The sequence below is a fragment of the Moschus berezovskii genome, chromosome 8 (genome assembly GCF_049115385.1).
Source record: "Moschus berezovskii isolate FMDL1 chromosome 8, NW_MosBer_1.0, whole genome shotgun sequence".
Taxonomy (NCBI): Eukaryota; Metazoa; Chordata; class Mammalia; order Artiodactyla; family Moschidae; genus Moschus; species Moschus berezovskii.
The window spans coordinates 2,298,892-2,326,176 of NC_142467.1; the positions used below are offsets into that span (position 1 = coordinate 2,298,892).

Genomic DNA, 27,285 nt, shown 5'->3' on the forward strand with positions numbered 1-27,285 from the left:
CTGCTATGAAGCAACAGCCACAGAAACCCTGGCAAACAGCCAGCCCGCACAGAGAAATGGGACTTGAACTACAATTCAGTTTTGATTTCTAAACAGAGGAAGCGGTGATGGGACTGGAAGCAACACATGCCCATTGTCAGTAGAACGCATAAGCTTCATTACAGAGAAACTGAAAGCTAATAATTTCTTACACACTATTCGTCCTTAGGCCAGTTACCATGGAAATCTCTCCTCCCTTTTCTTCTGCTTAGAGAATACTTATACGGAGTAGGAAGAGAAACATAAACACGATGGGAAGATTAAGCAAGACAAGGCACAGTTTGCTACAAATATTTTACATTTATTTTAAGAATACAGTTTAAAAAAGTCCCACCGATCTATAAGCGATAACTGGTCTATTGGAAAGGAAAAAGGGGCTATTCAAAAATGATTCATGCTTACAAAAATGATGAAATTATGTTTTTAAAAAGTAGAAAACAATTTAAAAACATCCTACAATATTAGCCAAAGTGTATTTCTTCTGAATGTAAAACTAACAAATAAATAAGTGTTAAATACAGATCCGCATTAAAAACGGTAAAAGACAAGACAGCTACCCACCCAGATATCCATCTCATTCATTTTCAGACTTGTTTTACAAAGCCAGACAAACTCACCAAAGGCCTTGCTTGTGTGTCTTACACTTGAGCTTTTTATGAGAGGCACCCTATTTCCAGTGTTTCTTTAATCTGCTTCACAAATATATTATTTAAAAATAACAACAGAAGATTACAGGTGCTTTAACCTGACAACATTGGCACGAAAAGGAAACCGTAAACCGGAGTGCCCTGCTTGAAATGAGGCTTCCCGGCGGAAGGTCTGTATGGTGGGGAGCTGAGGGCAGTCCCGCTCCCACCACACCATCCTGCCCTCATCTTCTAACAAAGGGGAGCGGAAGCAACCCAGAAAGGCGCGTTTCTGCTGCCACTGGCTGCGGCCCACACCAGGGCCCGTCCACCTTGGGCCAGGGTGCCACCGTCCAACGGCCCAGAAAACATCTGTACATTTTGTCTTCGCTTCCCGTGTGCTTGCGCTCCCTGAAGAAGTCAGGGCTGTTCCCGGGGCTGTGACAACTTGACCTGATTCTCCTGCATTTATATGGCTTTTCCTAACCCTATGTGGTTGTATGGCTATGACTTCAGAGCGGTCCAATCTTTCAGGGCACCCACCAGACCAAACCAAGAGAAAACACCAAGAAACCAGACCGTAAAGTCAGAACTCACACCACCACAAAGCCCTGCAGGACTCATGTTACTTAAGCAGGCTGTCTGCTTTAATATATTTAGCATAAGGTAAACACAAAATATATACGCCTCTGACTAGCAAAGCAGTTTAAGTAGGAAATATCAATGCCGAAGGAAAATGGCCACTGGTCCATGATGAGAGTCTGGTTCTGTCGCCGGATGGCATGGGGTGACTGATACTTCATATGGTGAAACGGTCATCAAGCAAGAGGGAGTCTGTTTTCTGGCCACTTGGGTCATGAATCTGAAATAACCAAAACCCCTGTCTACCAGTTCCCCTTTGATTTTGATTTGATGCTCAGAACCTGTAGCTGGGATTGGATTTAGAATCACAGGGGATTATAAACCATACTTGTTATAGTGAATCAGGTGAGCCTTCTGGAACCAATCTCTTTGACACGAAAGTCAAAAATAGTGAATTCCATTAAAACATGTATATTTTCTGTGCATTTCAAGTGTGAAAGGCCTAGGATCAGAGGAGAAATCATGGCGAGTAAGTTCATTTCTGTTGGGACTGGTCTTCCACAAAGCAATTAGAACGGCAGGGAATGGGCCGCCATAGCGTCTTGTCATCTAAATATAAGACCAGCTACGCTTTGGGTTAGGGGAAAACATTCATAGTCGTGTGAAGCGTGGCTCTGGGCACCATGCCCTCTGCACTTGCTTCCAATAGTTGGGCATTTCTTAACAGCAGGCAAGCAAGTTTATTTCTACCAAGTCAAACTATTTGCAAAAGGAAACTTTCTAGGTAATGTGTTTTGCCCCCAACCCCACTGTCTTCCATGTTGAAAAAACAAAAACATGGATTAACAACCTTGCAAAACTGCCAGGATGGTCCTCTTGCCTGGGATCTCAGTAATAACATTCCAGATTCCCTGAATCCAGGGCACTTGGAAATTCAAGTTCCTATCAGGGGTTGGAGAGGGGGGATTTAGTTTTTTGCTTCGTAAATATCTTTCAGGGAACCCAAACGATGACCCCCACCAAGGCTGTACAATTTGACATGAAGAAAATTAGTAAGTTTGCAAACAACTTTGTTTTTCATCCTCAGATTTCTGCTGTTTTAATGTGGGAACTGGGATTTATTTTTTTAATGGCCATCTTATAGTCATCCTGTGTTGCTCAGAACACTGCTATTTCCCACTGACATCCGTCCTATTTTTTCAAAATGAGACACTAGCTGCTGATAAGATGAACTGCCTGGATGGTTCCAGTTTTCTCATGGGTGTTTTAACTGAGTACAGAGAGATGAAAATAGTGTTTCTGTTATCACTTTAATTGTTGAAATCTGGTTTCTTAGTGTGTCATTTTAGAATCTGCTTTGGATAGATTCTGGAAGGTGCTTATTCTAAGATGCTGTCAACAGACAGGATGGTGATGTTTGGCTTCGGAGGAAGAGTACTGCTCTGGGAGAACCTTCGGAGCTTGGTTTCCACACAGTGGTGCTGTGGGGTCTGAATCTCAGCCTTAGTTTAAGCTGGAGTCTTCATACTTGCTACCCTCTTTCCTAAAACGATCGAAAACCTCTCTGGCATTGTACAACTTAAATACTTTCAGACATTTACTGACAAGAGGAGGGTGAAGGAAACAATAAAACTTATTGGCAGAGAAAAATGGAGTGAGAAGACTGAAAATCTCCAGAGGTTGAAAATAGCCTTTAGTGTTTTGACATTTCTCTGGAGGTGTTAGGTCACCTAACGAGCTTCCTCGGCCAAGTCAGCAGGCTGCTTCCCCAGGCACGTCTGCCCACGGTAGTCCTTCTGTCCTGGGACCATCTCCCAAGAACTGACAGTGGTCACGCACATGCCACCCAGTCGTCCTGTGTCCTCCAGACCATGACATGGCCTCTCGGCGTTCCAAGCTGCATCTGCCCCGGGGCCTCTCACAGAGTGTGTGCAGTCGGCCTGGTGGGTGGGTGCCTGGGAGCTCCCTGGGAGGCACCCTGAGCATCAGAGAAGCTCTTCAGTCTAGGCTGATGAAAACACTGTCTGATAAAAGCTGATGAGAGAAGGCTCTTCTGTTTCGTTAAAAAAGATTAAGAAACTGAGTATGAGAGAAAAAAATCAATACCAACCAGAAAGAAAAAAAAAGAAAGAAAACAGACAAACTAGCAGCCAGCACGGTTCCTTGAACCTGATGTGGCAGATGTTGAAAAAAAGCTCCTGAATGAATAAGGCTGCTACCTTATTACAAACTGCTGCTACTGGGGTCATTACCATTACTGAGAACATTTCATTCCTCCGTAGAACACTCATATCTTCTGACTTCAGCGATAACGTTTGGGAAGGTAATGTGTCTGAATTCAAGATATGAATCTTTTTAGTGACTCCTAAATGTTCTTCTTTGGAAGCTCCTACAAGCCTGCTGGCAAGGAGGGAAGCGGAAATCTGTTTACATTGCAAGCAGGAGATCCCCAGGAGGGATCTTTTCTTGCATAAAACACAACGTGGGCGCTCTCACTGCAGTCTTCCTCCAGCGCTGACCCCCTCAGGCACACCTGCGCCACCTTCAGCTCCTCACTGCTTAAGAGGTGGGCTGAACCTCTGTGGTGTCTGCTGTCTTCCAGAAGAACCAGGCAACGGTGGCTTCCTCTTGAGAGTACAGGGAACGCAGAGGAAATCAGACCAACGGCTGACTCAGTGTCCTTTAGGAAATGTCGCAGGGACTCGAGACGTACATGAGTTTAGTAACATACAGTGGGAAGCAGCTCAAAACTCCCCTTTGAGGGCCTGCCCTCCCTCACTGACGCTGCATGTACTTGCTGGCGGGTGAGCCCCTGAGTAACCGCGCTGGTTCTCTGTGCTTGCTCTTTCTGCCCTTCCGTCTTCCTTCCCGGTGTCTCTGCTCTGCCTTCCGTGTCTGACCTTGGCTGACCAGGCTGTGCAGAGATGGGCTTCAGGACGGTGCCCCGATTGCTTTGCTTCCTATGCCACCAGTGTAAAGACAAGGAGCACTGCTATTCAAGGGTCATTTTCCTCCTGCCCTGCACGCTTTCCCAGAGCAGAGCTCATCCCAGGAAGGTCTCCCTGGGAGGCTTCTCGGAGCCCGTGAGTTACCATCCGCAACAAGGTGAAGCAGCGTTGATTTCAGCACGCTCTCCCTTCTATGTGACCGGCCCCGCTGCAACCAGATTTCTAGCAAGGTGTGAATAATCCGCGATTGAGTTTACCAAAGAGGATCAGTAACTCACACATAGAGAGACTTTAAGTGGTCTCTGTTGAGTCTGAACACATGTGGCCAAACCTGCGAGCCGGCCAGACCATGAGCTTGTGTCAGCCGTCACGGCATTGGCTCGGAGCGAGGGACAGGAGACCACTCCCATGGACGGGAGAGGGGTTGGCTCGCCCGCAGGAAGGCCCGCGCTGGCAGGTGACCTCTCTGCTTCTGCTCAACTTTCCATAGGGAAGGCGCTGACCTGCTGGCCCTGCATTCCTCGGGCCCCTCAGCGACACCGTCAGAGTCGTGATTCCGCTTTAACTACCCAACAGTCTCCGTAGAGGCTGCATCTATCTTCCTGCCGCGGAGGAATCTTTCTCTTCCTTCTCTGCACACACTCCCCTCGGCGCCTTATTAGCAGAGGCGCTGAAGCCTACGCTCATCACTTCTCCACAATTTAAAGTGATTAGGGATTTAGTACAGCAGGGTTTTCCTCCCACCTAAGAATCTCAGTCCTTACTAGGCAGCTGAGTGAGTTTTAATGTCTACACTTAACAATTCAGAACGTAACCTTTGAATCAGCGTGAGGCAGTAGGATGGTTTTAAAGGGGTAATAAATATTTCCTTAAATTGAATTATGACTGAGACATATAGTTTACACACCTTCTGTATTATAGCATCGTCTTCTAAAGGAGAATTTTACGGGACTCTGCAGCTGTACCAGTATCTCCTTCAAGTAGGTAATCGTGGTAGGTGAAATCCTGACTTCTAAATCAGTGTATTGTCTTTGGCAGAAATTAAGATGTGGTTTTGGATCCTCCCAACTAATTCAGTATTCAGACTGGATATGAAACTCAAAAGAGAGAAAATAAATAAAACTAAAATATTTAATAAAAAATTTTCTGGTATTTATAAGCAAATCAGAGTTAGTAATAAAAGAGGTAACACTTTATTTTAATGGTAAACTTTCATGCTAACTTAATAGTATAATGGAAATGTAATATAAACTCATTTTCATATAAAATCTTTTTCATTTAACTAACATATTAATACCTAAAGAAACCGTGTCTTTTGCAATTATCTGCCCCTTTGTAGTCTTTTGTATTTTGCATTTATTCTGTTTGACTGAGGACTGTGACCTCCTAAATACAAAAATTAGTCTTTATGTGACTCAGAACAGTGTTTACAGACAGTCAATTCTGTGGATAAGAAACATTTAAAATACCAATCTTGTGATGGGGGAGTATGCATGTGTAAAAGGAAGGTTAGGGCAAACAACTTCTTTTAGAAAATATTAACTAATCTCACTTCAGAGGACGCAGTCACAGAACAGTGTCCACAAGGCACCGCAGGAAGGTTTTCAGCGCACCCGATGACTCCCCAGAGCAAACTAGGAAGCGGTGAGACTGGTGACTGAACAGTGGGCGTGACATGGTTTCTGTGCGGCCATTTTCTCGTTTACCCCACTATACGGTCCTGAGTGTGCGGCATATCATTAAAACACTTTCTTCATGACACGGCACACCAGTGTTGTGAACCATAGCACTTTAGTGGTATTAGCCAAACTTTATGTAAGACTACATGGCACAACTGAAACATGAGTTTAACACACACGAGAAAATCATACTGTGGTTTAAAGGAAATGAAGACTATTTCAGTGACTGAACATTTTCTTTTCTTTTAAAAATGACCCTCAAATGAAAAACGTTGGGAAATATGAAAACTGGCTGCAACCATGAGACTCATGTTCTACACTGATAATGCTAGTGAGAGGTCTCAATAGTATAGTATTTGTGATAAAACGGTGGACGATGGATGAAGAGCTATATTGACTATTAAATTTGGGAGACAAAAGAGAAATGCTTACATGAGACCTTTCCCTGGGGACCCAGTGACAGGATGGACTGCAATGAAACCTCCGGGTTTGAGCATCTGAACTAAACCTATTCGCCCTTTATTATTATTTCCTGGAAGAGAAAGAGAATGTTGGCTTTGGGAAGTAACCTTAGCTTACGTGGAACACAAAATAATTTTAGGTTTCTTGTGTTGATAATAAATGCCTACCCGACAAGATTTCTTTCCTTGAAAAATGACCTACCTGTCTATTTCTCACAAAGGTTCCTTGGTGACTCAAGACAGAAAAATGCAGGTGAGGGTCCGGCTGCCTGGGCTCACCTGCCCCCTAATCTGTAGTCATAAATTTAAGGAATGACGACAGAAACGGAACAGAAGCGATGCAACACCTGAAAAACCCATTCACGACACAAAGCTTTGTGACCTGGCTGAACTGCATTCAGACCAGTGGCAGTTTTGGTTATCACTGTTTTCTTACTAAACAAGTCTACTTTGTATGTTTCTGAAGCCATCTTTCCTTACATCAACTTGCAAATGCAGAGGAATATTTGCATGTGAGCTTTCTGGGTATGGATTAGCCTCCTAAAGTACATAATTCCAATAATTATCAGTGACAGAAGGGATGAATAAATTATGCTTCAAGCACAACAAAATTAATGGTAAAAAAATGGTCTGCATAAGTTTTTCTTAATGCATATACTTATATTAAACTGAATATTCTATACAACTGATATGACCCTAAAGAAGTTATTAATCCTGAACTATACCACAGCCTGCTTTGGAACACAGAATAAGATAGAATTTAAATGCTGCAGATGTCACAATGTTATGAAAAGCTTCTTTAATTTAAGCATAGAGTTATGATGTGAATTGTAAATTCTAATGGCCTGGATGAGTGAAATATCAAAGCCGTGTTCGTTCTTTCCACCAGAATGCAAAGATTAAGCTTCAGGTCTTGTTCACAAAATTAAAGCCCAAGCCCATTCTCTCTCTTTGCTGAGAGCTAAGCTTTAGGGCTGCTAAGTGATGGGAGACTTTTTTTTTTTTTTAAATAAAGAATGCTACAGAAGTGCACTTGGAAGCATTGGCAAAGGGCGGAAATGTCCCTATTTTATTCTTGCTTTTGAAAGCTGGCAAGTGACTATAGACCAGAGCTCTTAATCTTGAGTCTGTGCTGTGATCTACCACAGTTTATGCCATCAAAAGAAGGTTTCACTTACTCATCATATTTGACAGAAGGGAAACAAAGCTGCTTTTAAAAGAAGTTGCTTTGTATATTGCATTATTTTTGAGGGCAAGTTTATTATGCTTTCATTTTAGTCTGGATGTGGTAATCATGAAACATGTATGAAACTCGCACACACAGCCCCTTTTCTCTTCAGCATTATTCCGTGCGCACTGATATTCCCAGGCAGCAAGCGGATGGATGAGGCGGGAGGCATTTCCATCCCATAAGCGCCTGCACTGAACGCAGACCAAACTATCACTGCTGTGCATCTGGACATAGGCTGGAGCACTCACTAAAAGCTCCCAGGCCACATTTACCCCTGAGCGTGGCCGTCTCTCACACACACGTTTCCTGAGGCAACTATATACAGAACATGGGGTAAGTTCCCTGGATGCGGCTAAGATTCCGCCGAAGAGAATCCTAGTTTAAACTCGGCAGCGTTTTCTCCCCGTGACGCATCTCCAAACTGCGCTCACAGAGCTGTCAGCTAACGGTTAAGAGTTCCCAGGCAGCGGTGTGAGGGTAAATGAACAGATAGTGGACAAAGCAGGGCCGCCTCTGCAGCTTTCTCCTTGATAACGCTCGTGTGACTTCAGAGCCGTTCGGTCCATTCACACCTGCCTGGCTTCGTGTGTGTGTGTGTGTGTAAGTGGTGGTGGTGAGCGTGCACACATGGCCACGGGTGCACACACAGGGACGTGTTTATGAACTGGGACCATTCAGTTCTGACAGCCCTGGAAACTAGCACAGATGAAAGGAATTGAATTCTGAGATGTCTCCTCTCAAATGAAGGTGCTTCAAAGCGTGCTGTGACTTCTGTGGACTTGTGCATTGGAGTTTCCCTAAACAATTTTTGGTTGCCAAGAGGGCTATATCTAAGAACTGAAAACATTTCTCAAAACCTTGTTCATGAATTCGGATCATAACGTGTGTGTGTGTAGGCATAACTCTGGTAAGAAGGCAGAGTTCCTTCTTCCTTCCCTTCTCAGAGATGACTTCTCTAGCTGCCCCTTCTCCAGAGCACTCTGTTCCAGCCTGGGTCTCGCCGTCACAGGTCACAGCTGTCTAAAATGGTCTCTAAAAGCCATGGCCTCAACTGCTGGCTCTGTGAGGGGACTCCAGCCACCATCGCCAACACAAGAGGAGGGAAACCACAGCCTTACTCGGAGGACAGAAACGCGGGGGCAGGGCTCATGCTTATTTCTGGAGAGAAAGGTGAGAAAACCCCTGGGAGGTCTGAACAGTTCTCAGTGTGAGTTGCTATTTACTAACACACGGCTGCCCTGGTGGCGCAGAAAGCTGACTTTGGTCGGGACGTGCCTCGCAGACACGGCGTGCCAGGCAGACCACAGACGGCTGGAGCGGGGTCCACGGCTGGCGTAGCAACTGGACCTGGAGGAAAGCAGCCCTGCGGAGCGCCAGTGCTCTGCGTGTGGGAAAGACAGGCGGGCTCCCCGGACACTAGAGCCCATGCCTGTCTACTCCCACAGGGCTGAGCTGGGAATGCCTGTGCAAGGACTGCTGCTTCAATGCCTTTGCCTTTTTTTTTTTTTTCCTTAAACAGCACATATTTTAAAAAACAGTTAATAAAAAAGTAACCTTAGAAGACGGTTGCACACAAGATGGTATACACTCATGGTTAACAAGGAGAACAGTATTACTCTGCAGGAGGAGAGGCCGCGTCCACGCTGATCTGTCACGACGTGATCTTCTTCTTGATGACCGCGAGCTCTTTCTGAAGTTCACTGAACTTGGGGCGGTTTTCAGGTTTATAATCCCAACACTTCATCATGATTTTAAAAATGTCCTCTGGACAGTGCTGAGGGGCTGACATCCGGTATCCTGAAGACAAAAGAGAAGGACAGAGAATTTAGGATGGGGATAACCAGACATCACTGTTCACACAGGACACCGTGCAGTTTGCAGTTTTCAGTACCGTATGTTGTCGGTTAACAGAAACAAAAATGCCATGTTAGGGCAGGCTGATTTATTTTGTCTGTAAGTAACGCAGGTTTTAGTATTACGGAGCAATATCATTACCTTCTAGTGGCACGAACCCATTTTGTGTTTGTGACAAATGAACAAAGCCTACTGTGAGAAACATCCCATACAAGTGCATGCTTTAGCTGCTCTAAGTATTAGCTTTTAGATGCTATGGGCAGTGTTTTTTAAAAAATCATCTTTTCCGCTCAGGTTTCTGACGGTGAAGAGAGGATGAGGATTTAGAAACATTACCTCAAAAGTGAAATGAGCATGAATACAAGTCATACTTCTTTACAGCTGAGAAGAATCTTTAATTCATAGTCACCAGGCAGTGCCCCAGCAGGGTGCTGGGTGGGATGTGTGTGCTTATCCGCATGTCCTCAGGGTTAGGAAGGATGCTGGCAAGTCACCCTCCTGCCCCCAACCCTACAACCATGCCCCCATGGAGAGGCCTGAAGCTAGGGCGCTGGCATTTGTTAAAAGTATTTTTTGTTGAAAGCTGTGGACACACAGGTCCACATAAGGGTGTCACCATCACATGCTCAGGCCTGCCTTTGATCTGAGAATACCACAGGGTTTCTTTAGAACTTTTACAAGACTGTCGACTTCTTCCTGAAGTCTAACTACTTTTCAATTAGTAGGGACATTAACAGTGTTTATTTGGCATAGAATAAAAAACAGGAACTGTTCCTCAGCCTCTTAACTGTTTCCCTGGAAGAGAGTGAATGGCACAGCCTTGCAGATGTTGTGCTAGGCAAAGGCAGTGGAAGAAGAGCCTAGAGCTTTCTATTCCTAAGGCTCTGGGATGTTTCAAAGTCTTGGTGGTTGGTTTTTGAATTGTGTAAGATCCACACCATCCTTCAGGTTCAAAAGTAGATGTACCAACACCTTTTCGATTGGGCTTCGCTGATAGCTCGTGATAAAGAATCCCCCTGCCAAGCAGGAGACCTGGCTTCAATCCCTGGGTTGGGAAGATCCCCTGGAGAAGGAAACAGCAACCCAACCAGTATTCTTGCCTTTGAAATCCCATGGACAGAGGAGCCTGGTGGGCTACAGTCCATGGGGTCGCAGGGTTGGACACATCTGAGTGACTAAACACATACACACTTCTGTCTATCACGTACCCAAACAGCACCGCCTTCCTCTGCCCGGGAAATGCAGACGCAGCCTCAGCCTGCCCCGGGTGTCGGCCTTGAACACTGCTACCCTGTGTCTGGGGCTCACCTCTTTCCACCTGTTCCCGTGCCTGCTGGTTTGTCATTCCGGGGTAGGGGCAGACCCCCAGGCTGAAGGTCTCCCAGAGCAGGATGCCGAAGCTCCACACGTCACTCTCAGAACTGTATCTCCCTGGAGGGTGGACAAATCACAGCCAGCGCACTGGGTGAGCAGATGGCAATTTCTGGTTGTGTGTGTCTGTATCAGTCACATGTTTAAACTTACCAGGAACTCAACAATTAGTGATCGTATTCTCTTGACTAGTTTTGCTTTCCAGGAGGAGTAATATACCAATTAAATGAACAGTCTTCAGGTTGTTAGTTTAACCAAACCACCTTCCAAATCACATTTCCCCCACCAAGAACATATACTCACTCAGTATGCAACCTTACTCTCTGTGGCCTCTAAATGAGCTGGATGGTTTATATAAAAAAGATATAAATTTGTATACATCAATGCCTAGGAGATTAAATAAGCTAGGAGTTATGTAATTTGGTTTTCTGCCTGCATTCAATTTCTTTCTACTGAAATTACAAAGTCAGAGCAACAAGGAAAGTTTCTTAACTTCAGTTTTTTTTTACTCATCACTGTTTACAGATATTCTTACATGCCTAAAGGTCTCATTTTCTCCATTGACAGTTTCATTTATGGAAAATTCATTTTTCTGTGTTTTGCATAGAGTAGAAATTAACATAGCTTGCTGATAAAAACAAGTTCTTTAAATTACATGGTGCTTAGTTTTGTCAAAATATCTTGGTGCACCTGTTTTACTGAATTACATAAGCTATGCTCTTGGTTTTGTTTTTTCCCTTTGGTAATCTTCTAGACAAACACAGAGATAAAAAAGATAAACAAAGATACCTTCTGGAATTAACGTGACATCAAGGAGCAGAAGCAAAAAGGCTAAGAATTTCCAAGATTTTCTAACATACTTCTGCCATTCCCAGATTTATAAATGCCTAGTGATTCATGGGGTTGCAAAGAGTCGGACACGACTGAGCGACTGAACTGAACTGAACTGAGCCTCTAAAAGAGGCAATGGCACCCTACTCCAGTACTCTTGCCTAGAAAATCCCATGGACGGAGGAGCCTGGTGGGCTGCAGTCCATGGGGTCGCTAAGAGTCAGACACGACTGAGCGACTTCACTTTCCCTTTTCACTTTCATGCATTGGAGAAGGAAATGGCAACCCACTCCAGTGTTCTTGCCTGGAGAATCCCAGGGACGGGGAGCCTGGTGGGCTGCCGTGTATGGGGTCACACAGAGTTGGACACGACTGAAGCGACTTAGCAGCCTCTAAACATGTCTTGTTAATTTGAGCAGGCCGCCTTTTCTCTTTCTTGCAAACAGGACAAGGACATAGCACACCAGCGCTGCGCTAACTGCCCTGGTGTCAGAGACTGGAGTGTTCCGGGGGATCGTCGGCTCCAGCTTTGTGAGTTAGTCTCCTTCTCTCTCGACAGTAATTATGGACACTCACTATGCGGATCAGCACCAAGCTTAGTTGCCTTGTCTGTGCATCCACTCTTTCCGTGGCTGACATCCAGTGATTTAAAGCTTTTTATGAAATCATTCAACCTGCCACAAGTTAGGACTGACTTACGCTTCAAGGACGCGTGTGGCACAGAGAACCCAGTGCCTCTCCGTCAGACGGTATCTGGGCAGAGGCCAAGAGTGGCCACTCGGGCTGTAAACCAGGACCACACTCTGGGAGTGACGGCTCAAACCGAGCTCTGTGGCCTGACTTCTGAACCTGGTTTTAACTGGATTATTTTAAGGAATTAATTAGTGTTTCTTACTGAGGTATAATTGACATACAACATTATATGAGTTTCAGTTGTACAGCAGGATGATTCACTATTTGTATATATTGCAAAATGATCACAGTAAGTCTAGTTAACACTATAATCCACTGTCACATTTTTTTTCTTGTGATGAGAACTTTAAGGATCTACCCTTTTAGCAACTTTCAGATATACAATATAGTATTAATTACAGCAGCCACGCTTTACATCACACCTCCATGTAGAACAAACACAACTTTCACAAAATATATTTTCTCTTGTTAAAACATGCTAGGATTTAGAGCCAATCTTCAGTAATTTTATTCTGGGAGAACTAAACCGCTTCTCAGGTTTGCTGTGACATGCACACACACTCAGGAACCCTCTCACTGGATTGGGTAATAAACACTCCTGACTTCCTTCTTATCCTGTTAGAAATCTCGCCCTCATCTAAACTGTTCTGCATTTAAAATTTTTTATCAATATTTTTATTGAGGTATAGTTGACTTACAGTATTAATTTCTGCTGTACAGCAAGATGATTCAGTTATACATGTACATACATTTTTAAAAAGTATTCTTTTCCATTATGGTTTATCATAGGACAGTGAATATTCTCTGTATATAAATATATAAAGCGGGACCCTGTTTACCCACTCTGTACATGAAAGCCTGTGTCTGCTAACCCCAACCCCCTCCTGCTTGGCTACTGCCAGCTGGTCCTCTACGTCTGCGGCTCTGTGTAACGGGTTCGCTCGCGTCACGGCGGAGACCCCACGTGTGAGCGGGCCGCATGGAGCCTGTCTTCCTCTTTCTTACTTCACCTAGTGTGGCCGTCTCCAGTCGCACCCGTGTCATGGCAATGGCATCACGTCCTTCTCTCTCAGCCCGCTGCGTAAGTGGACCTCATCTTCTGTGTCCATGCACCTGCTGATGGACACTGAGGTTGTTTCCATGCCTCGGCTATTGTAAACACTGCTACTGTGAACACAGGGGTCCGTGAATCTTTTTCAATTAGAATTTTGTCCGGATATATGCCCAGGAGCAGCCTGGCTAGATCATACGGTAATTCTGCGTTTGGTTTTCTGAGGAACCCCCATCTTGTTTTCCACAGTGGCTGTACCCAATTACATTCCCACCAACAGTGGCTTCCCTTTTCTCCACACCCTCTCCCGCATTTATTTGTAGACTTCTTAACAATGGCCATTCTGACTGCTGTGAGGTGGTACCTCACTGCAGTTTTGATTTGCATTTCTCTGATAATTAGTGATGCTGAGCATCTTTTCATGTGCCTGCTGGTCATTTGTTTATCTTCTTTGGAGAAATGTCTATTGGGTTGTTTATCTGTTGTTGAGTTGTGTGAACTGCTTGCATACTTTTGAAATGAAGCCTCTGTTAATCGCATCATTTCCAAGTATTTCCTGCCATTCTGCAGGTTGTGTTCTCGCGTTTAGTTTCCTTTGCTGTGCAAAAGCTTGTAAGTTTGATTAGGGCCCATTAGCTTATTTTTGTTTTTATTTCTATTGCCTTGGGAGACTGGCTTTAGAAAACACTGGTATGCTTCATGTCAGAGGATGTTTTTTCTATGATCTTTTCTAGGAGTTGTATGGTGTCTTAAAGACTTAGGTTTACGTCTTTAAGCCATTTTCAGTTTGTGATGAGAGGGTGTGTTGTTCAGTATTCTATAAAATTAACATGAAAGACTGCTGACAGTAGTCCCTCACTGCCCATCGAAGATCTTCATGTGTGCTGTGCTTAGTTGCTCAGTCATGTCTGACTCTCTGTGACCCTGTGGCCTGCAGCCCACCAGGCTCATCTGTCCATGGGAATCTCCAGGCAAGAATACTGGAGTGGGCTGCCAGACCCTCCTCCAGGGGATCTTCCCAACAGGCATCAAATCCAGGTCTCCAGCATTACACACAGATTCTTTACCATCTGAGCCACCAGGGAAGCATGTCTTTATTCTATGACATGCTTAATTTAGGTCTGGCTCTTACAGATATTGGAATTAGAATTCTGAATTAAAGTATTTGGTAAATACTTTTGTCAGCTTGAAATTCAACTAAAATACGCTCTGATTAAAAGGCAGAATTTTACTGGCATAATTGCTTAGCAGCAAGAGAGATTTTAAAGGCAATGTAATATAGAGAATCTGGCAAACAGGATTAAGAACACATTCTAGAGAGTGGATTTTATTGATAAGTATTTAAGGCTCCCTATTCCTGCACTGACTCCCTAATAGGGCTGCTATAAGAATCAACAAGAAGGTGCTTAGCAATGTTTCATTATCTAAGAAAATGTCTCCATTAAAAAAAAGATTACAGTCCTTTCTTTCATCTTGTGATTGCTCTCCTTAGGAATATAGCCTCAGAGTAATAACCACCCCAGAGAAGAATCACTGTGGAAAATAGCAGGACTGCCATGTTCTCTGGATTTTGAGAAGTGGTGGAATTCCTCAAAGCTTACCATCACTTCCCTTGCCAGCACATGGGAAGACAGACTAAGGGTGAGGCTTAGTATCCCTGAAGTATTAAGTTAAAAAACTGCAATGCTGGAAATTAGAACAGCTTAGTCAGCTTCTTACAATGACAACTACCTGCACATATCTATTCCATAGCATTGCTGACATGCAAAATACAAAGCTGGTTGTGGCGTCTGGATCCATCCCAACTCACTTTCAAAACAATTATATTCCAAAGCTTGATCTGGAAAACATTCGGTCAAACACTTAAGCACAGAATTACCGTATTCCCTAGTGTGTACTCAGAATTAACTGAAAACAGGTACACAAATAACTCCTAGTATACAGATGTTTAAAGCAGCACTATTCATAGCAGCCTAAAGGTAAACGCTGCTCAAATACAGATCAATGGATGAACGGATAAGCAAACTGTGGCAGATACTTGCAGTAGAATATTATTGTGCTGTAAAAAGGAGTAAAATAATGATACATGCTGCAACATGGTTGAACCGTGAAAACCTTGTGCTAGGTGAAAGAAGTCATACACCAATGGTCACATATTATATGACTCCATTTATATGAAATAGGCAGATTAGGTATATACATAGCAGCCAAAAGCAGGTCTGTGGTTGCCAGCGGCTGGGGAAGGAACTTCTTAATACGGGAGTAAGGTTTTATTCTGGAGTGAGGAAGATGTTTTAGAACTAGACAGAGGCAGTATTTGTGCAGCACTGTGAAGGTACTAAATGCCCCTGAACTGTTCACTTTACAACGGTCAGTTTTATGTCACATGAATCTTACCTCAAAGCTTTTTCTAAATTACCTGTCTTTAATTTAGGCATTCAGACTTTTGTAAGTACTTTATATTAAGTTTTCATGATGAAGTACTTTTCACTTTAAATTAACAAAGAATAATTTTATGGCAAGTTTTAAGTTTGATTTTCATTTTATACTGGAGGGTAGTTGACTCAGAATGTCCTCTGAGGTTCAGGTGAACAGCAAAGTGACTCAGATATGTATACACACATACTCCATCTCTCTCTTCCCAAAAGATCTATACAAGTCCCGGAGACTGAGATGCTAGGAAACCATGTCAGTCTCTCAGAGTGAGAGACTGCAGACTCAGTATTTTAGGGACCTAACATCAGACGAGGTTACTGGACCAAATATAAGGCATTCAGAGGAAATGGTCCAGAGCCTCACAACACTTTTACTCTGGGTCTAATCTGACTATTAAAATAGAAATAATCTTGTCCTTGGACCACAACAGAAACTTTCAGATGCACACTCATACTCAACAGTGCTTGTAACGCTATCCATCTTTTAAATCTAGCAGTCTTACACACAGAAATCTGATCAATAAAATTGCTGAATTAAGCCTGTACTCAAGTGTGCAAAGTCTGAACACTCACATACCCTGTGTGCTGCCCCTCAGCTGATTCTCACTCGTGCTCTGCTCTGCCCGGGGACTCTGCCTGTGAATGTTTCATGCTGATGGAGTCCGCTTTGACCACCAGAAAGGAAGGGTCTCTTCTTACCGTAATTAAGTGCTTCTGGTGCCGTCCACTTAATGGGGATCTGCTTCAGGCCAGAAGATGAATACACACCACCGTCCTCTTGACGAGACATTCCAAAGTCACTGATTTTCAGCACGTTATTTTCACCTACCAGGCAGTTTCTTGCAGCAAGATCCCTGGTCACAATAAGACACAGAAAACGCCGTTCACATTGATGACTTCCACACTTTGCATTTTCACATCTGCAGTGTGCTCATAATGAGGTTACTAGTCTTTCTGTCACAGGTAAAAATCGCCACGAGAACATGTGCGTATGCGACGGGCCACATGCTAATCTAGGCACCACAGGCGGCATTTCCACGTAAACAGAGAGCACTGATTCTAGGGTTAGAAGAAAAGTCACAGGAGAGACTGAGCAGACTCGGTATTACTCCTCTTCTGACTGGCTGTCCCGGAGCTGCACTAACAGAACTTTCTGGGACAAGGAGGTATGCGGCCCCGCGGGCCCCGTGTGTGCTGGCTGGGAGGCAGCACGGACCACGTGACTACTCAACTCATGCAATGTGACGGGTGCGATGGGGAAACTGAAAGTTTCCATTTTCTTTACTTTCAGTTACTTAAATAGCTGCGTGTGCCTTTGGCAGTATATCTCTGGAATTCCCCAAAGGCTGGAGAATGGCTGAGATGCCAAAGAGGCTGGTGCCTTTCTTTTTTCTTTCCCCCTTTTTGCACTGGGGGTGTGCAAAACCCTCCACGGTGGTCCGCCCCGCCTCTCTCTCCCCTTCTTTCCCCCTTTTTGCACCGGGGGTGTGCAAAACCCTCCCCGGTGGTCCGCCCCGCCTCTCTCTCTCTCCTTCTTTCCCCCTTTTTGCACCGGGGGTGTGCAAAACGCTCCCCGGTGGTCCGCCCCGCCTCTCTCCCAGTCGTCTGCCCCTCCTCTCTCCCCGGTGGTCCGCCCCGCCTCTCTCCCCGTGTTCCGCGTGTCACTGACGGACTAAGTCTGACTCCTTGCGCCCCCACGGACGGCAGCCCGCCAGGCTCCTCTGTCCACGGAATGTCCCAGGCAAGAACACTGGAGTGGGTTGCCATGCCCTCATCCAGGGGATCTTCCCGACCCAGGGATCAAACATGAGTCTCTTTCGTCTCCTGCACTGGCAGGGGGTTCTTTACTACCAGCGCCACCTGGGAAGCCTCTATCGTGTTCTGGTCTCTCCAAAGTTGCTTATTCCAGCCACACTCAACTTCGTTTTGTCCCCAAACATAGGATAAACCCTCTCTACATGACAAGCTTATTTCCACAGTAGGGCTTTGCACTTCGCTATTCCCTTTGCCTGGAGTACTCGCCTTCTAGACTTTTGCATAGCTCGCTCCTCTTCATTCATTCTTAGCTCAAATGAGACTTCTGTGAGACTTGAAACCTCCCCTGCAGCTAGCTCCAGCCATAATCTAAATACTGGCCAATGAGATATAAGCAGAAGAACTGTTTCAGTTCAGTTCAGTTCAGTCGCTCAGTCATGTCCGACTCTCCGCGACCCCATGAATCACAGCACGCCAGGCCTCCCTGTCCATCACCAACTCCCGGAGTTCACTCAAACTCATGTCCACAGAGTCAGTGATGCCATCCAGCCATCTCATTCTCTGTCGTCCCCTTCTCCTCCCACCCCCAACCTTTCCCAGCATCAGAGTCTTTTCCAGTGAGTCAACTCGTCACATGAGGTGGCCAAAGTATTGTGAAGAAGTTTAGTTTCTTTAAAAGAAAGGGGAAGTACCCATTACATTTCTCTGTCAGAGAACTCTTATCTTGACCTCCCTTAACTAATAGAAAGATGGTGGTTAACAAAAGAGACGCAGGCTGCACTCTAAATCTAGTGGGGAAGACGTTCAATAATCAGATTCATATATGTAATACAGATGTCTATATACAGACATACAAATAAAGTATATGAGCATGTACACACACAGAATATCAGAAGAAAGGTCAAAGAATGTTAAGGGTTAAGAAGAGAAAGAGCTATATAAAGGGAAAAAGTTTTCAAGAGGGAATCCTATTTTAGATAGGTTGTTAGGAAAGGTCTCTTTGATAATGTGATATTTGATCAAAGACCCGAAAGAAGCTAAGGAGCAAGACATGGGGATATCTAGGTGAAGAGCATTCAGGGTAGAAGGAATAGTATTTATAGATACAAAGGCCCTAAAATTGGCCCATACTTGGTATATTCAAGGAACATCAAGGACGCCAGCAGAGCTGGAGTGGAATGTGTAAGTGAGAAGACAGATTTAATCAGAGTGAGCCAGGACCAAATGATGCGTGGCCTTTTAATACTAAGCCCCTTGGATTTTATCAGCTAGGGGGTAGGCAGGGTTCTGCACACAGGATTGACACAGTGTGACTTAGGTTTTGAAGGATGATATGCTGCTGTGCTGCTGGAAAAGGTCAGTCTTCATTCCAATCCCAAAGAAAGGGAATGCCAAAGAATGCTCAAACTACCACACAATTGCACTCATCTCACACGCTAGTAAAGTCATGCTCAAAATTCTCCAAGCCAGGCTTCAGCAATATGTGAACCGTGAACTCCCAGATGTTCAAGCAGGTTTTAGAAAAGGCAGAGGCATCAAGAGATCAAATTGCCAACATCCGCTGAATCATGGAGAAAGCAAGAGAGTTCCAGAAGAGCATCTATTTCTGCTTCATTGACTATGCCAAAGCCTTTGACTGTGTGGATCACAATAAACTGTGGGAAATTCTGAAAAAGATGGGAATACCAGACCACCTGACCTGCCTTTTTTTTTTTTTTTTTTAAGGTGTGCAGGATCTTGTTTATTTACTATTTATCATAGATGTTAAAATGATTACGTTTAAAGTCAATTTAAACATTTACAGAATGCCATTTAAGCCCGATATTTATCTAATTAAATGAAAATATCAGAGAAATTGATATTTATGGCACCAGGTTATAAATAAGCTTTATTTAAACTATCTCTGTCAAAGTTTTAACACCAGAACCAAAGTCAAATGTGCCTCAATGAAACATAAGCTATTCTTGGTAGCAGTATAAACTTTGTCCTATGGGTATTACATTTCAAGTTTTTTCCTTTATATGAAACTACTTAAAAGGAAAATTTAAGTATATCTCATAGATTACTTTGTACATTTATCATTCTATAAGCAAATGTGTTAGTAATTAATATATTAAGATCATAGATCATTACTCCTTATGTCAAAGGCCTCTTATTCACTGATTTAGAAACTTCACTTTTATGTGTGGCACAGAGTGGATTTGTGCTGTAAGAGCATTACCATCATTGTATTCTTCAAGAATCTTTTTCCTTTGATTAAAAAAAAAAATTTATTTGAACCCTAGTGCTTTTCAATCCTCCTACCTCCAAAGGCTATTCCAATAAAAAAGTGAAAGCCTGATTAGAGGGAAAATATATTGTTGTTAACTTGCTGTATATGTGTGGGCTGACTTCAACTCTGTGCCACACATAAAACTGACTTGCCTCTTGAGAAACCTGTATGCAGGTCAGGAAGCAACAGTCAGAACTGTACATGGAACAACCGACTGGTTCCAAATAGGAAAAGGAGTATGTCAAGGCTGTATATTGTCACCTTGCTTATTTAACTTATATGCAGGTACATCATGAGGAACGCTGGGCTGGAAGAAGCACCAGCTGGAATCAAGATTGCCGGGAGAAATATCAATAATCTCAGATATGCCGATGACACTACCCTTATGGCAGAAAGTGAAGAGGAACTCAAAAGCCTCTTGATGAAAGTGAAAGAGGAGAGTGAAAAGGTTGGCTTGAAGCTCAACATTCAGAAAACAAAGATCATGGCATCTGGTCCCATCACTTCATGGGAAATAGATGGAAAAACAGTGGAAACAGTGTCAGACTTTATTTTTTTGGGCTCCAAAATCACTGCAGATGCTGATTGCAGCCATGAAATTAAAAGACGCTTACTCCTTGGAAGGAAAGTTATGACCAACCTTGATAATATATTGAAAAGCAGAGACACTACTTTGCCAACCAAGGTCCGTCTAGTCAAGGCTATGGTTTTTCCCGTGGTCATGTATGGATGTGAGAGTTGGACTGTGAAGAAAGCTGATCGCCAAAGAATTGATGCTTTTGAACTGTGGTGTTGGAGAAGACTCTTGAGAGTCCCTTGTACCGCAAGGAGATCGAACCAGTCCATTCTGGAGGAGATTGATCCTGGGTGTTCATTGGAAGGACTGATGCTAAAGCTGAAACTGCAATACTTTGGCCACCTCATGCGACAAGTTGACTCACTGGAAAAGAGTCTGATGCTGGGAAAGGTTGGGGGCAGGAGGAGAAGGGGACGACAGAGAATCAGATGGCTGGATGGCATCACCGACTCTGTGGACATGAGTTTGAGTGAACTCCGGGAGCTGGTGATGGACAGGGAGGCCTGGCGTGCTGTGATTCATGGGGTCGCGGAGAGTCGGACATGACTGAGCGACTGAACTGAACTGAACTGAACTGAAGTTGCTGTGTGGAGAGTGGACTGGCAGAACCAGAGAGCCTAGTAAGCAGCTTATCTGCGAAGTCTAGAAGAGGCGATGACAGCCTGCACGAAGATGCAAGTGGTGGAGGTGACCAGAGCTATCAGATGCAGGATCTATTCTGCAAGTACAGTCAGGAGGGATTTGCTGGTGGACTGGATGTAGACTGGGAGAGGAAAAGAGCCGTGGCTGACGCAAGGCATTTGGCAACTGGGAGAACGCGGCTGACAAGGGAACGGGGAACTGGGGAGAACCAGATTCACAGAGTGTGGCAGACACAGCGAGTTGCTCCCTGCTGTCCGTTTAATCCTCTTTTTGAGCCCCCCCCCCCACCACGATTTTAGCTGAATATACTGTCGTTCAGCTAAAAACTGCTATTCGTCCCAACCTCCCCTGCAGCGGGATCTGGCCATGATGTAAGTTCTGGCCAATGAGCTGCAAGCAGAAGAGTTGTCTAGGATTTCTAGTAAGTTTCTTTTAGCGGGGAAGGACCATTACATTTGTCTCTCCCACCAACGAAAAGAGGACACACACCAAAGTTGGAGAACTAACAAGAGACAAGGGGCCCATGTCCCTAACGACAAGTGTGCCTGCCATACACGATCTGGACTACCTACCTTTGTATGTCTAGATTTTTTCTTTTAAATGTGTGAGAGAAATTCCTATGTCATTTAAGCAATTTTTGCTTCTTAGATTTTTCCTTTTTTGGATATGTGTGTGTTTGTGTTCAGTTCAGTTGCTCAGTCGTGTCTGATTCTCCGCGACCCCATGAATCACAGCACGCCGGGCTTCCCTGTCTATCACCAACTCCCGGAGTACACTCAAACTCATGTCCACAGAGTCGGTGATGCCATCCAGCCATCTCATTCTCTGTTGTCCCCTTCTCCTCCCGCCCCCAACCTTTCCCAGCATCAGAGTCTTTTCCAGTGAGTCAACTCGTCGCATGAGGTGGCCAAAGTATTGCAGTTTCAGCTTCAGCATCAGTACTTCCAATACATGCAGTCAAACTAACTGCAGGTAGGGAGTCTGCTTTTGGACATACTGAGTCTGAGATGTTGGGTAGGCAGTTGGGTGTATTAGTCTGGAGGTCAGAAGAGAGGTCTCGGAGTTGTCCACTCTTAGGTGACATTTGAGGTTATGGGATTAGAGAATGCTTTCACCTAGAGTGCGTGTAGAGAGGAAGGAGGAGTCAAGGGCTACGCTCCAGAGCATTCCGTGACTTAGAGAAGGACTGAAGAAAGAAGGCTGAGGAGGAGCAAGTGAGACAGGGAGGGAACCAACAGAGGAGCTGGTGTCCTGGAAGCCAAGTGCAGAAGGCTTTTCGAGGAGGAATCAGACAGTTACTGTCAGCTACTACTAAGAAGACAAGCAAGATGAGGACGATGAGCTGACCATTAGATTCAGCAACGTGGGATTTACTGAGACTGACAAGCAGAGTCTCAGAGGAGCGGTGGGTACGATGGTAAGACTGGGGCATGTTCAAAGAGAATGAAAGAAAGAAGTGGAGACAGCGAGGTTTAGCCACTCTTGAGTAAGTTTTCTATAAAGGCCTATCGAGAAATGAGGAGGCGACTAGAGAGCCTTTCAGGCCAAAGGGGTTTTCCCTCTAACTTACGCAGACAGCAATACTAGTGTACAGAGGGTAGTTTACCCTGTTACGCTATAATGCAGGGAGGGGAAGGCAGACACTGCAGGTGTGAAGCCTCTGTGCGGGGCGATCCCCCGAGCCCAGAGCAGCACCAGGCACTAGCAGATGCTCAATAAATGTCTGCTGAGTGCACACTGTCTATCCGAGGAGAGATCCCTGCTGAGGGCAGGTGGTCTGCTCTGTGCTTCCCTGTGCAGTTCTTCTCTCTCAAGGAACAATCAACGACCTGCTTCTCTTTCCTTTCGCATTCTCTTTCAGCCGAGATGGCTTTATATATTTATCTTTGGAATGCACTTCTACATATCCAACAGGATTCAAGATTTCTGAAAAACTGTAGTCTAATTTATACAACTGGTCTTGTAACATAGGAAGTACCTTGAGCACTGACTTTAGCAACAGCTGACTGGTAATACGGTATTTCCTCGGGGAGTTAAATTAGCCTTGCACATCTTTGTAGGAAACTTGGGCAATAGCACCTAAAGACTTTCAGAAAGGGATGTGACATCTTCTCCCTTACTAACTTGGTAAGATTAACTTTATTCATTAGCTCTAGTTTTACAGGGGAGAAGATTAGAAGCCCAAGGTTAAAATTAAATCACTGATTCACTTCCCAGTTCTGTGGAAGGGTGAGGGACTCTGGTTTGTTGTTAGACAAAGTGAGTGGTAGTGAAATGCTGGTTCTTTCTAATCTGTAGGAAGGAACTTTTCTATAAAGGTACATTCTGTGTGCTGTGGAATGCCACGTCCTACCTATGGCCTAGATGGCCTGAATGATTAACAGCTCTGTGACTTATTTGAGTGTCCTTGGGAAAAGAATCTAAAAAAGAGTAGATATATGTATATGTATAACTGAATCACTTTTCTGTAAACCTGAAACTTACACAACATTATAAATCAACTATACTACAGTAAAATTTTTTAAAAAAGTGGATCTGGAAATGCAAAGTTCTAGAATAATCAAAGCAATTTTAAGAAGCATGAAGTTGAAGGACTTACCTAACCTGATTCTAAATATCACTAGAAAGATATCATCATCAATGCAGTTAAGTAGAACAGATATATAACAGATCACTGGAGCAGAATGGCGGGTCCTGGCATGGATCACAGACGTGTGGTCACCTGACTGGACAGAGGTACGATGGACCGCAGGGTGCACCTCCCAGTCCTGGCCAGGGGACCAGGTGACGCCCCCTCAGGGCCAAACGCTATTTCTCTTGGTCAGAATGAGCTGTTATTCAGTGTAGCTGTTTAGTCATTTACAGGATTTCGGGGTTAGGCCTCTCCTCAGAATAAGGCCTGGGCTGTACAACGACATACGCTGTCTTCACTGCAGCACCAGCGTGGGGCTCGTCCTCTGAGATGAGGGACGAAGCTCAAGCTGATTCAGAGATACCTTCAGCTCAGTGTTGGGGGTTGCATGAAGTTCAAGTGCATGGAAATGGTATATCTTCGGGCATACTCTATGAATTAAAATAAAACCTCAGGCCTTCAGGCAATAAGCATGCACTTCGCACTCACCCTTTGCCTAATAGTCTAAAAAGTATTAAGGGAGATTCTGGGCTGAGAAGCTGACAATCTCATTTGGGAGATAAGGCAGACACACACCTCCGCCCCTTCTCTCCTCTCTGTTCATTTCTTTATTTAGCTCCCAGCTGCCTCGCCCCGAGTCAGACACGGCAGGAGACTCAGGCTCCCTGCCTATCCCCACAGGAAACTGCCGGAGAACAAGTCAGCGTGAGCCAGTGTGTTACCGACTGCAAATCCTACAGGAATTCAGAGATGGGGAATCTCCTAACAGGCTGGCGTGGTGTTCACAGAAGGTAACCGTGATGCTGGGAAAGACTGAAGGCGGGAGGAAAAGGGGACGACAGAGGATGAGATGGCTGGATGGCATCACCGACTCGATGGACATGGGTTTGGGTGGGCTCCAGGAGTTGGCGATGGACAGGGAGACCTGGCGTGCTGCAGTCCATGGGGTCACAAAGAGTCGGACACGACTGAATGATTGAACTGAAGTGAACTGATGGGAGATAACTTGATCTTGCCAGGTGCAGAGGAACAGCGCCGTGAGTGCTGCTGGCTACCAAAAGGACATGGAGATGTTCCACTTAGGTCTGCTGTGTAATCTTATCTGAAGATTCAAACTTTTAACTGTATGCCAAGGGTCTCTCACAAGCTGTACACAGTCTGAGACAGGCTAATTAAGGATGAAACGAGCACAAAGAACATTTAGGGAGATCCAATGCCAGCAGGCACTGCAGACCAGCACATTTTCTTTGCTCTCTCTGGAAATTGCAACAGTGAGCAGCTTGCTCTGGAGCGATGCTGGCTCTCAGAGCAAATACTCTGACGAACCAGGGACAACCAGGAGGCTGGGCCAGTGTTCTCCTTTGCCGGCTGCTTAATCCCAAATGTCATTCACTGCTTGCAGCTAAAATTAATCCCTCAGTAGGAAAGGAGTTAAGAAATATTTGCTTCTTTTCCCACTGGGTCTGGATAATTGTTACTGTTTAGTTGCTAAGTCGTGTCCAACTTTTTGTGACCCTAGGGACTACAGCCTGCCAGGCTCCTCTGTCCACAGGATTTCCCAGGCAAGAATTTTGGAGTAGGTTGCCATTTCCTTCTCCAGAGGATCTTCCTGACCCAGGGACTGAACCCACACCTCTTGCATTGGCTGGTAGATTTTTTACCACTGAACCACCAGGGAAGTCCCCGGTCTGGATAAAACTGAGTCACAAATAACTCTCAGCACTTAGGAGAAGAATATCTGAGATCTCTTCATTCTAACACATGGCAGAAAGCCAATAACCCAGGGGTGGTGGATAACTGAAGCCGACTTCATTTGCCTTATTATGCTCTGCTAAAGAACAGAATTCTCCTACCTTATTACTGCACAGCATATGTGTAAGTGATGGCTGCAAGCAGACTTGGGGAGCATTATAGAGGGGAAGTTGAAAGCAGCAATTCTGAAACATTGCATCGATGATTCACTAGCTCTTGGACCTTTAGAAATTTACTTACGCTTAGCCTCAGTTTTCTCATCTGTAAAGTAGGAAGGATAATAGCATCTGCCAAAGATTGTTGTGAAAATTATGTAAACTGTTTAGTACAGCAATTGGAAAACAGCAGTAAAACTTGAATTTTAGTCACAGAAACTGTGTATTGGAGAATAACTGCCTTCTCCCTTCTAATTGGAATAACTCTGACCACCTTTCTATTTATATAAACACAGAAGCCATTCAATTTAGTTCTCCTAACAGCAACAATTTATGTGGCATTTGCTAAATGTCAGGGACTATATTAAGCTCCTTTCATAAAAGCCACTTAATTCTTCTAGTTACGGTACTGATGAACTCTGTCTTTATACAGGAGATGAACCTGAAGGCTGGAGGGTGAAGTGACCTGCCTAGGGCTGCACAGTCAGTGGGGGGCTACTGAAGTCCGGCCTCAGAGCCTGCCACGCTGGCCCCCAGCATCGTGCCTCTCAACACACCTTGCGCTTCTCTTCCAGAATGCAATCCCATTACACACCCCGTAATCTGCAGCCAGTGGCTACAACTTCCAAATTTTAAACAACTGAAAGAGTTAAAAGTCGATTACCTTTAAGAAAGGAAGTGACACTCCACTCTCCCCTCTGAAAAGTGGGGGGCGAAAAAAACCCTGAAAAACCTGTTTTCGGAAGAAGCCGAATGTCAGCAAATGGTCTGAAGCAACACACGCGTGTCCTGATGGAAGGAAAGTGGGATGGCCTGGTTTTGTTACAAAGCTCGGCACACGACAACAGAGACAGCCCTCTTCACTGAGCGAGCCCACCGGGGGAGGGAGGCGGGGCGGCACGGGGCGGCCCCTCGGGCAGCTTGTTGAGCCGACAGCCATGGGGCCAGAGATGGGGCAAAAAAGAGGTGGCCAGCCAGACCCTCCTGCGGGTCCCACGGTGCGCCACTGAGGCACCTTCTCTTCCCCTGAATAAAAGCCAGGGAAGGTGAAGCGCTCTCCATGCCTCATTTTCAGGAGCGCCCGTGACTTCACTCGCGGCCTCCACTCGCCACCTGTCCCTCACGCGTCCTTCCCTCGCAGCTTCGGGCACCACACTTCCCACCTCCGCCTCGGTGCTTTCTGTGCCCTATCACTAACGGGGCACTTAGTTCCTAAAGAAGCGGGGCGCGCGGCCCGGCGCTGGTGAGCTGCGTGCGCGGGGCACAGCAGCCTGCCGCTGCGGGACCCCGTGGACTGCAGCCCGCCGGGCTCCTCTGTCCGCGGCTTCTCCAGCAGGAGCACTGGAGTGGGTGGCCAGGCCTCCTCCAGGGGACCTTCCCAGCCAGGGAAGGAGCCTGCGCTGGCAGGCGGCTTCTTTGCATGCGCCCCTGGGAGTGCAGGCGCAGCTTCAAAAAAGCTGTCCAGGGCTCGGTCTAGGGCGTTCCTTCTAAACCAGGTGACCTTCTCTTTAACAGCAGAGGAGGGTCAGCCCTGCAGGCTGAGCTGCCTCTGCCAGAGTCTGCGTGTGCTGGAGAAGCGCGGCCCTGGGCTGTCCGTGGAGAGACAGAGGCGCTGCTGGGCCCTGAAACTGCTCCCTGAGAGCTGCCTGCGGGAGAGCCGCTCCGGAGGCCCGGAAGCCACCTGCCTGCACCAAAATGG

General features: G+C 45.3%; 1 protein-coding gene across 4 annotated transcripts in view; it reads right to left on the reverse strand.

Annotated features, from left to right (window-relative positions):
* Window positions 1-319: 319 nt before the first annotated feature.
* Window positions 320-27,285, reverse strand: part of FER (FER tyrosine kinase) — a 467,424-nt gene continuing 440,458 nt past the window's right edge. For all 4 annotated transcript variants that reach the window (XM_088838427.1, XM_055430188.2, XM_088838426.1 and 1 more), the window contains 3 exons: window positions 16,501-16,655; window positions 10,729-10,851; window positions 320-9,363 (listed from right to left, as the gene is read on the reverse strand). In XM_088838427.1, the coding sequence (XP_088694553.1) occupies window positions 9,218-9,363; window positions 10,729-10,851; window positions 16,501-16,655 (424 nt within the window). In that variant the 3' untranslated portion in view covers window positions 320-9,217. The remainder of the gene's footprint in view (window positions 9,364-10,728; window positions 10,852-16,500; window positions 16,656-27,285) is intronic.